Genomic DNA, 11,794 nt, shown 5'->3' with positions numbered 1-11,794 from the left:
TCAAACCCTTGATTTTAGCGTTATAAATCCGAAGACATACCGCTGTACTAACAGAGGGCATTGCAGAAATGAAAGTTTACTTTAGAATCAACTATTTGTGAATGGTGTCGTATCTTACGAAATTAATTTATATTTATTTAAAGTAGCACGAAAGTTGGGTTTCTTTTAATGATCTGATAGATGGCGTATCTTTCTTCGCTCTTTGTGTTTCCTCTGTAATCGCCTCTTTTACTGAGGCACATTTTCACCATACAGACACTACATATTTTACTGTTATTAATGTATTGGAAATAAATATATAAAGAATGAGGGGAGAAAAGGTAACAAAAGATCTGCTACTAGAATACTTCCCTTTAGCGTGTGAAAATAAACTACATCATAGTTCACTGTCGTCCAACCATTCACAACGAGATTCACTGTTATGAAGCTTCATGACCATACTGTACCCAGTAGTAGTGATTCCAAACATGCCCACCTACTGCACACTGATTAACTGTATGTTAACATCTCACTACTGTACACTGATAAAGTGTGTGTCAACATAAAGACAAGTTGTAACGCTATGTGTAAGACAAAAAACACAAATAAAGAACACCTTGTTGGGTTTGTTATTTTATTTCGTGGCATGTAGTTAATTCACTATCTAGTTGTCAATACTCGTTGTTTGAGACATTGATGTTTGTGTAATTATTTCCTTTACTGTGTGCCTGTAAGTATGTGAGAGCGGACTGAATCTCGTGTGTTAACTATCAGTAAGTTTGTTTACTGCTTATTACGAAAATTAAATTCACATCAGTTATGAGATATCGTTTGGTTTAGTCTATTTTGAATTTCGCGCAAAGCTACGCGAGGGCTATCTGAGCTGATCGTCGCTAATTTAGAAGTGTGAGACTAGAGGGAAGACAGACAGTCATCGCCACCTCCCGCCAACCCTTAGACTCCTTTTTTACCAACGACATTATGGATTGACCGTAACATTAAAACGTTCCCACGGCTGAAAGGACGAGCATTTCTGGGAGAAAGGGGAATCAAACCGCGACCCTCAGGTTGAGAGTCGAGCGCCCTAACCACCCGGCCATGCCAGGACATCAAGTAGTTGTGTCTAAGCTGTCAACTCATTAGACCTAGTGTAACGTTCATGTAATACGCCTGTTTTATAAACTTGAAATCTAATCAGCGTGTTTCTCTTCCAAACAGCTCTTTTGTCTGTCTGGTGTGAGGAACTCGGACGATTGCTACTCCTACGTCATCATAAAACGCCATCAGAAGAAGGGGTTGGATTATCCAAATTTCCTCCCGGAATGCACCAGTCTTTACAGAAAACCCTTCCTTCGGTTCAGGGGTAAGATTTGTTTGTTTGTTTTTCTCGTACACCTACTCGAGAGAAATCTGTATTAGCCAACCCTAATTTTGCATTCATACGGACTACGGAGAATGTAGTTGGTATACATCACCCACCGACAATGCTTGGACTACTCTTTACCAACGAATATTGGGGTTGACTGTCACCATGACGGAAAGGGCGATCATGTTCAGCGACGGGATTCGAGCCGCAAATCACAGATTACAAGGTAGCTTCAACAAGTTTTCGTTTACGTACTCAACTGGGTGTCGAGTATGTATCTTCTGATTTGTGTATGTATATATATATATATATAACTATTCAGTGTTATCGACTTTTAAAATTAGTTATTCTCTGATAAAGTTTTACAATCATAGCTATAAGCATTTAAATTTTCTGGGTTCGACGAAGGAGAAAGAAAATATTTCATGGGTCAGTACCGGTAAGCCTGTCCGGCTATATTTCAAAGGTTTAAGATTCGAGACGTGGTGTTGTAGCAGTTGCTCTGCATTTTTAGTAATATTTTAGCATATAAGTATTGTTTCCGAATGAACATATGGTTTAGTCTGACTTTCTAAGTTTTTAGAACAGCTGGTTTCCGGATACTCAATGTGTGGTAGTGATGATTTGTCAAGGTATTCTGTTAGAAGCTCACGTGCATGTAACAAGACAAGTTAACCCTAAATATGTAATTTCAATACCACACTTCAGAAAGTGGAACTGAACTATTTGAAAAGTTGATCTGTTTGGTTAATGATATTTATAAACCGTAGTCTGGAAGACAGAAGAGAACATTGTGCACCAATAATTGTGGAATATCTTGAAAAAACGATGTTATTAGTGGCTATAAAGTGAAACTCGAAGAGGACCGCGCTCAGACAACCAATAAGGCCCATAAAACTTGCTTAGTTATACTACAAACTCATCTTACTAATATTAATATGCACGTTAATGAAGTTTTAAAACAAAGTATTATTTTGATTTAATCGAACATAGTATGGTTGTTTTTGAGCTACAATATGGAAACTCAGTCTTAATCACTGGGATTTCGTATGCAATGGTTACAAACCACAGGTTAAGAACAGCGTTATTTGAGAAATCATTCAGATAAATAAAAAGTATATATATCTGTGAACCTCGTTGTTCATTTGTGCAAAGACCAACATGGCTTCGTGTTTAGGGTGCTCCACTCGCGATCTGCGAATTGCAGCTTCGAATCTCGTCACAGAATATGCGAGGCCGATACGATGTTATGATAAATTCCACTTTTGACAGTGAAAGAGTAGCCCCAGAGTTGACGGTTAGAGGTATTTATTAGCTATCTTCCCTCTTGTCGATCATTTATAAATTAGGAACTGTTAACACAAGAGGGCTAATCGTGTAATACGGCAATTTAAAACCTGTACTAAGGCTGAACCGGCAATATTTTAAAAGATGACATATATATAGGGGAGAAAAATGGTTATTGTGGCTATGGTAATTTGTAGATATTGATAACTAATTACAGTTGTTTTGTCCATTATATTAATGTATATATTATATATTTAGGCTGTTTTTTAGTGTGCACAGGTTTGTATTGTGGGAGGTAATTAATGTAAATTTTAGAACAGTGTAGTACATGAAAACTTGATCACATAATTATTGTTTTTCTTAACCTTTTAGTAAGGTTCGTAGAGCCCACATTTGTTTGTTGTTTACTTTACTTTTGGAATTTCAGTTTTTTGTTCTCGTCGAAGTAATAAGAAATATGCCGTAAGTTCAAAATGTATGTCAGAACGGCTGGTATGGGTATTAACACTTTTATTAATAAACTTGAAAAGGAGAGAACAACGTTTCGACCTTCCTAGGTCATGTCATCTTCAGGATTTTTTTGTTTGTTTGTTGGGTTTGTTTTTTTTTTGGGGGGGGGCTGTTCGAGCAGATATTGTTTGTTGTTCTTACATTTCTCCATGTCTGGAATAGGAAAATGTGGCAAGGGTCTCGGTAAAGGTGGAACAAAGCGACATCGCAGGGCTCTGAGAGAGACAATATCCAGGGTATCACGAAGCTAGCCATCAGGCGTAATCCATGATGCTATTACCTACACGGAGCACGCCAAGAGAATGACTGTGACCGCCATGAATGTAGTGTATGCTCTGAAATGACAGGATCGCACTCTGTACGGATTCAGAGGTTAAATATTGACTTTCTTAACCTGAAGATGACCTAGGAAGGTCGAAACGTTGTTCTCTCCTTATCAGTAAAAGTGTTAATATCCATACCAGCCGTTCTGTGATACATTTTATTTCAAGTTGGTTTCTCATCATCTAACATGCCGTAAGTTCGTTAAGAGGACAAGAAATTAGCAAATAATTGAAACTGTGAACTTATAACTATCAGTTCAAACTAGTGAAGCATCGAACGGATCTTGTCTTCACGGTTGAAAAAAACCTGTTGTGTTACCCTTCAGAGGTGTATGTTGAGACAGTAAAAGTGAGCGTGCTGTATAAAGTTTATACGTAATTCTTACGTCATGACGGAAAGCTGTTACTAATTCGGTTAGGTTAATATTTATCTGATATATGTAACTCTTGCATCTTTTTAATATTTTTAAATTATCTTTAGTGTTAGAACCATTTCGAAACTTCCTCTACAGCGGTAACAAAGTGAATTTGACCTTAACGCCATCTAGCGATTGTTATCGTCTCCAACAAAATACATCTTCCAGCAGTTTTCATGTTATAAATCCATAGTTGTATTTTTTTTTAAATTTCGCGCAAAGCTACAGGAAGGCTATCTGCGTTAGTCGTCCGTAATTTAGCAGGGTAAGATTAGAGGGAAGACAGCTAGTTATCACCACCCATCGCCAACTCTTGGGCTACTCTTTAACCAACGAATTGTGGGATTGACCGAACATTATAACGTCCTAACGGCTGAAAGGGCAAGCATGTTTGGTGATACGAGGATTTGAACTCGCGACCCTCAGATTACGAGTAGTGTGCCTTAACAACCTGGCCATGCCGGGCCCTCCATATTTGCATATTGAATACTTTTTTATAAGGGTTTCGAACGTTTACGTGGTGATCCAAAGTTAAGATTGTTATATATTTTTTGAAGTGGTGAACCTATAATCTTAAACTAAGTAATTCCTTTTCAGTCTTATCAAAACGAGTTTAAGTACAAGCAAATACATTTTACACCGAGGGTGTTTGTAGAATCTGATTTGTGGCCCATCGCGATCTTTGGTCTGAAACATTTCTACGACTAGACATTTCATACTAGTAAAGGTACGACTTGGTGGATTTGTGTGAGTGGGATTGGGAGGGGGGGGGGAGGCGGTGAACATGGGCCATAAGGAGGAGCGGGAACTTGTGAAACACCCGTGAGAACAGATGTCCAGTGGGGTTGACCTTCTTTACAAATCTATTCAGCTTCTACACCGTCCAGTTCTGTTAAGTTACACGTGCCTTCAAGCAAACTGAAATGGCACATTCTTTTGAAAATAGTGATTTTGCTGTCAATAAGTGAATTCTCATAAACTGCTGCACAGTTGAATCTCTCTGAATTTTGAAGTGTCCGACACACGTACGCCTTTACAACTTAATATCTCCTCCTCACTATGAAACGTGCAGTTTGTTATTCGAATTACTTTGTTTTTCTTCTTCTGAACCTTCAGTTAAGGTCATAGTTTTCTGTTAACCTTTACGTATATTTACGAATAATAGTATCTGTCTTAAAACTTAATGTTTTTCGTACAAGTCGTTTCTGAAGAACAAATCATCGTTTCTTTAAGTATTTACAATGGTGATAGAAAGACAGATTTTCTGCAGCTATTTTTCTTTCACTCTGTAAGTCTATCTTTTCATGAGACATGTCCAGTTAGTCGCACCAGTAGTCACTTTACTTATCTTTAGCCCGGCATAGCCAGGTGGGCTAAGGTGTTCGACTAGTAGTAGTCCGAGGGTCGCGGGTTCGAATCCCCGTCGCACCAAACATGCTCGCCCTTTCAGCCGTTGGGTCGTTATAAAGTGACGATCAATCTCATTATTCGTTGGTAAAAGAGTAGACCAAGAGTTGGCGGTGGGTGGTGATGACAAGCAGCCTTCCCTCTAGTCTTACACTGCTAAATTAGGGACGACTAGCGCAGATAGCCATCGTGTAACTTTGCGCGAAATTAAAAAACAAACAAACAAACAAACCAAATATCTTTATTTTATGTTCCAAGCACCAGATCACAGACCAAGAGACTTTTTATTCATTAAATCTCAGGACAAATATGACTCAGATTATTTTATTGTATATTGAATAATATCAAATTCTGTCTCGTGTCCAATATCTTGACGATATAAATATTTATAAGATGATAGAACAAGTCTTTGATGATAACTGAAACTTGATATTGGTCTTAAAGAAAAACATGTCTACCGTAGAAAACATTATACGCACACACGTAGACAAAAAGCAAAATAAACCAACAAAAGTAAATATATCTCACGAATCAAAAAATCACGAAACAGACTTCATTTTTTCTTGGTTATTTAATACAAACGTTTACGATGATAAGTTTGTTTTTTTCAGAAATCTTCTACACTTAACTTTCTGGGGTTGCGGAAAAGAAGTCGCTATCTCAGGTTTTTTAGATCCTCCAAAAATTAAGTATCTTACGGCTTGATATTGTCGGGCCATACCATAACTAAACTGTTGTGTTGCTCGAATGCCAGGGCGTTAACTTGATGATCACGTGCAATTTAGTCGTACAGGGCACCGAAGCTTTAACTTCTCTCTACCCCTTTGTGTTTCAGCATGAATCGTCCCAATATAGAGGTTTAAGGGCAGTTTTACAGTCACGTGGCATTCCAGTTGTATTATATTTGTACTGTATGGTAAGTATATAGTGCTTCGTATTTTGATGATGAATCTTGTTTGTTTGTTTTGGAATTTCGCACAAAGCTACTCGAGGGCTATCTGTGCTAGCCGTCCCTAATTTAGCAGTGTAAGAATAGAGGGAAGGCAGCTAGTCATCACCACCCACCGCCAACTCTTGGGCTACTCTTTTACCAACGAATAGTGGGATTAACCCTAACATTATAACGCCCCCACGGCTGGGAGGGCGTGCATGTTTGGCGCGACGCGGGCGCGAACCCGCGACCGTCGGATTACGAGTCGCACGCCTTACGCGCTTGGCCATGCCGGGCACGATGATGAATCTAAACATTTACAGTGGAATGGCAAAGGTTATGAGATACAATAGTTCATCTGTTTATTCTTGGGTCCAGTGATTCGCGTTTCATACCTTTAATAGGTGTATTATGAAAATGACGGTCAGATCCAAGTATTCGATCTTTCAAGATATGGCGGTGGGCGGTATTGACTAATTACCTTCTTTGCAGTCTGCTATTTCCAAATTAGGGACTTCCAGTATAAGTAACCCTTGTGTAGCTTTGCGTGAAATCGAACAAAATGTATCTTTTAACCCTCCCCGTTTAGAATTACAGAGGCAAAATCCGGGGTTTGATTCCTTACAGTGAACAGAGCTCAGAAAGACCATTTTTTGGCATTACGACACACAAACAAAAAAGATTGAATGGGCAACAAATGTCAAGCCCAGAGTGACACTTCCAAGAGGAAATCTTGGCGGACTAATTCACAGAGGTAGTTGAGGTGCAAAGGATGACGTTTTGATAAATCTCTGCCGTTCATCTTCCTATAGTTTTGTGTATTAATGTCGCTCTGAACTTGGTAATTGTTGTCCTTAGTTCATCATGAATACACTACTTGACTCATCTGTGAAAGCAGAACTCCAACCAGTTTATTTGATGGCTGGCGATTCGAGTTGGATACACAACTAGCGGGCCCGGCATGACCAAGCGTGTTAAAGCGTGCGACTCGTCATCTGAAGGTCGCGGGTTCGCATCCCCGTCGCACCAAACATGCTCGCCCTTTCAGCCGCGTGGGCGTTATAATGTAACGGTCAATCCCACTATTCGTTGGTAAAAGAGTAGCCCAAGAGTTGACGGTGGATGATGATGACTAGCTGCCTTCCCTCTAGTCTTACGCTGCTAAATTAGGGGCGGCTAGCACAGATAGCCCTCGAGTAACTTTGCGCGAAATTCAAAAACAAACAAAACAAAACACAACTAGCGACAATATGTCGCACTCTTTCCACAAGTGTAATAACAATTGTATCATCTGGCAGTTTGATTGCATTAACCGATTCTAGTTTGGAATGTTTCTTCTTTATGATACGAAATCATTTAAATGGTTGGAATAATATTTGTTTAATGTTCACGGTTTAGTTTGTATTAGTCCTAATTAGAGGTTTAACGAGTTTCAAAATTAATATATGAATTCCGTGATGTTTTGATGGTTGAACACAATAAAGGAAGATGCATTCTGTTCAGTTACCTAAACCTGTTTTAAAGACACGTAGATATACTTGTGTTATTTTTGTCAGAGTGAATATTTTCTATTGAAATTTATAAAATGTCACCAAATTTTTTATTAAGAAGACACACCACTTAAACGTGCCGACACAAACCTCTGATTCAATGAATAGGGTGGAATACACATTGCAGAGGACATGGTAAACAATTTGATATGATACAAAACCGATATTAACTGTGCGTAATACAATATAAAAATTAAATTTGCTGTTTTACGATTCCGCTGTCTACTAAGACAGCTTTCGGAATTAGAAACAAGAGGGAATTCTCAATATCCGCGGCACTTGAAGAAATATTTTGACGCAGGATTAGAATGATTTAATCTATGACATTTTTTTTCCCCCTTTTTATTAGCTATATTTCTGTGCGCCAGAAATAAATATCAATCATCTTATACCCAATTCGACGTTGTTACTCATCAGGGTATCTACCAACCTACTGTCAAATTGAAATTATTTTATGCAGGATTAGAGCAAATTAGCTTGCGAGACCTTGGGCGTAGTCAAGTATATTAATTGAATCCAGAACTGTAATTGGGTCTCAAACTGATCAAACCGTGAAGGAACTATGAGCTAAAAGTATGTACTTGAAAAGCTCAAAGCTGGTCGTTCCATGCTTTATAGGGAGTGTTGCATCATATAAATAGTAGCAACATATTTGAGACGTTTCCCTTCTTCACGTTTTGCTAGCTGTTTACACTTCTCACATGTCACGAAACATTATTGATAGTAGGTCAGTGATTGGGTTTACAACAAGGAAGGCTCGTGAAGGTTCTATTCCTTGTATCTGGGTGTAACACATTTTACGAAGTTAACAATTGATCTTGTTGTAAACAGTTGTCGTCGATGTGGTAAATTGTCGAAAAAATAGTGTGGGGGAAAATTTTAATATTGTAAAAAAAACCAAAGTAACGCTGAGGATTTAAAACAAAGATATTTGTTAATAAATAATATTTACTACGTTTATATAACACATAAAGACAAACTTGGAATGATATCAGTCGCTGTGTTTGTATAAATGGCAGTCCGTTTACCTGTGTATACTTAGCAGACGCATTTGCTACGATACCCTTATTCACAGCTGCTGTTTATCAAATGTGCCGCTTGGAGCGCTGCGATAAACGTGACTATACTTTAAAGGCTAAATGACCAGTCTTTGCGATGTAGAATTTTGGACGAGGGTTATTTTTACATTTTGGATTGATGCCACTTCTTGGAACTATTGGTGTGTCGCTACCAGTCAACACTGAAATTGTTACGCGATTTTACGACAGTAGTAAAAACGGTAGTAATTGGCATCGTGAACTAACGTCTGTGTAAAAGTTTCCGAGTACGCTAAATTAATGTGAATATTTATCTTATTCCCCTTCTTGAAAACCGATCTGCGGTTTTATAATCGTGACTTTAGTTCCTGTTGTTCGTCTTTAAGAAGAAGCCGTGACCATTGGTCTCCGATAGCGATCACTACTGTAATTTTAACCTTTTCCGTGGGTGTTCTAACTTTAAGTCTTAAATACCGCCTTATCTCTACGTGTGGTCAAACTTGTGTCCACTAAACTGAATAACTAACCTGTTTGTCAAGTTTTATTTCAAACATCGGATATGTCATCCTTTATATTAAGTTTGAGCAAGAAAATAGACTATTATTACACGCGGTTTAAACGTTTTACATTCGTTCAGGCCTAAGTCATGAGCTGATGAACAACTAGAAAATGAATCATCGTGTTTTTAAGGTACCATGTACACAGATTTTATCAAAACATAATTCCATTGGTTATTGTTGATAGTGAATTTCGTGAGCTGTGGGAAGGTTTCACTGCGTCTTCAATAGTGCACCCACCTCACTGATCAATATTTTTGATATTTACTGTATGAAACACCGAGTGTGTAGGCCCTTCGACATTTATTGCACGACCTGGGAGACCGTGTGTACAACGGCACGTTGCGGTATATTGACGTTCACCGTATTTTTATTTCTGCCGCCAATCGAAATCAGTGTATTTATTTCGTTTGCGAATAAAAAAAGATGTTTATTTTCTGTGATCGCGTAATACATTTGACATTATTTAATACGGACATACATATTTTGCGTTCAGAGCTTCTCGATAAAACCGAAATATTTTTATCAATTGTTTTTTTTTTAACCATGCTTGTGTTATTATTATTTAAAGCTTGTGAAATTCTCGTTGAAAAGTAGGTTTAATGAATGTGAAGACGATAATTGTTATAAATACGATCTGGTACCAGTTTTAAACATTATGAAAACATAAGTATTTATTTAAAAGTTATTTGTGAATCTGAAAATGTATTAAATTAATAAATATAGTTCCTTTTTGCTTATGTGTAACAGGTGTCTGCATTTTATTGGGCTAATTTTGGCGTAGTGGCTTGCATGCCAGAATAAATCTGCGAGTCTAATTTGCGTGTTCTGTTGCTGCAAATAAATAAATGGATAAAGTAATCTCACTTCACACTTTAGATAATTATTTCTATCAGACAAGAGTGGCCATCTAAGAATTGATAGTGGCTGCTGTTGGTAGCTCCATTTTCTCTAATATTATCAAGTCCAAGTTAAGAACGGATAGCAGAGATGGTCGTTGCGTAGTTTACATAAGCATTCAAAATCAACGAAAGTGTATTTTACCAAAAGTTAAACCAACAGCACAAAGGAGCTAATTAGTAACATTTAATTCTTTTCTTGCGATTTGAAACAATTGTTTTCTCATTTGAAACGATAAATTTACTAATACTTTATATTTTGTAGGTCTAGATAAAGTAAAATCCAGTATTTCAAGATCAAATTAACGAGGCTTATCTTCAGGTTTTTCTATTTTAGTGAGGATGAATTCATGACAAAGAAGCCACCCACATAGATTAATTAAAACACTTTCCCAACCCAAAAACTTTATTTGAAGCTATACATCTTACCCAAATGTTTCTTTTGGCCAAAGCGTTGAAGATAAAACGTTTAAATTATCAACCCTAAAGTTACTGTTCAGTTTATTCAGAAATTTGAGACTCAGCATTTACGTTTAATTAGTGTTTATATATTAATTAGGTCCAGTTCTCTGTATTGAATAGGTGAGTTATGGTGTGGGTCTTATGACAGCTGGTCAACACAATGCTGCTGTATTTCGCCAGGTGTTTCAGCCCCCTTCCAATCACCTGAGTAATGTAATGGGTTGCCACTTAGCATATGTTCTGGTAGTATGGATCCAGAAGGCTGTGTAGAAAACCAGGTCGTTTAACACAGTTTAGTTTAACCAAGCTATTATATAAACGTGTATTAACCGATGCTTAGGCCTACTAGTTATTATAGAAAAACACTCATCAGTTTTTGAATATAGTATAAGTTAAGTAGATGTATCATTACCAAATTAGGGACAAGCTGTGAATGGTAACTAAACTATGGTGTTTTTTTTTTTCAAGGACATTTCAAAAATTCATGATAGCATTATTTGTATGGTAATTTTCACTATGGATATTATCATATATAGTACAAATTAACTAATCTGACAAGTACACATTCTCCTAGAAGTGTGAGTATATTAAGTATTTTTAAAATGTTGCTTGGAAACACAGAAGTACAGTGGTATCATTTTAAGACTAGTGGAAACACAGAAGTACAGTGGTATCATTTTAAGACTAGTGGAAACACAGAAGTACAGTGGTATCATTTTAAGACAAGTTACTTTCCATACCATTTTCAGTTTACTTGGAACAACTGGAAAATGCTTTTGAGATTCAGGTATAGGAGACCTGTGTATTGAACCATGGATTATTACAGATAGCAAATTTTGTGGATTGATAGAGAGTTGACATTATAACCAAGCAGTCAGACTGTAAAAATATCTGTTGGGAGTCATACTCCCAACTTTCACAACAAGTGCAGCAAAGAAAGTTTTTTCATGTAACATCCAAATCATACTTGTAGCAACAGAGGTGTTTCAAGAGTACCTTCTATTCTTTCAGAAGAACAGTGGTACAATGTCTGCATCATATGTATATTGGCACGGTTTGTAGTGTTCTCC

At 37.3% G+C, this 11,794-nt stretch overlaps 1 protein-coding gene across 16 annotated transcripts in view; it reads left to right on the top strand.

Annotated features, from left to right (window-relative positions):
* The window catches only part of LOC143256173 (zinc finger MIZ domain-containing protein 1-like), a 188,381-nt gene that overhangs the window by 151,808 nt on the left and 24,779 nt on the right, over positions 1-11,794 (top strand). For 12 of the 16 annotated variants that reach the window (XM_076513017.1, XM_076513018.1, XM_076513016.1 and 9 more), the window contains one exon: positions 1,198-1,342. The exons of 2 other annotated variants lie outside the window; for them this stretch is intronic. In XM_076513017.1, the coding sequence (XP_076369132.1) occupies positions 1,198-1,342 (145 nt within the window). Of the gene's footprint in view, positions 1-1,197; positions 1,343-1,365; positions 1,572-1,615; positions 1,636-11,794 lie in introns of those variants that run through there. 2 more of the 16 variants (XM_076513029.1, XM_076513030.1) reach the window with 2 other exon arrangements.

This window comes from Tachypleus tridentatus, chromosome 7 (genome assembly GCF_004210375.1).
Source record: "Tachypleus tridentatus isolate NWPU-2018 chromosome 7, ASM421037v1, whole genome shotgun sequence".
Lineage (NCBI taxonomy): Eukaryota > Metazoa > Arthropoda > Merostomata > Xiphosura > Limulidae > Tachypleus > Tachypleus tridentatus.
This window is presented reverse-complemented; position numbering and strand designations above follow the sequence as displayed.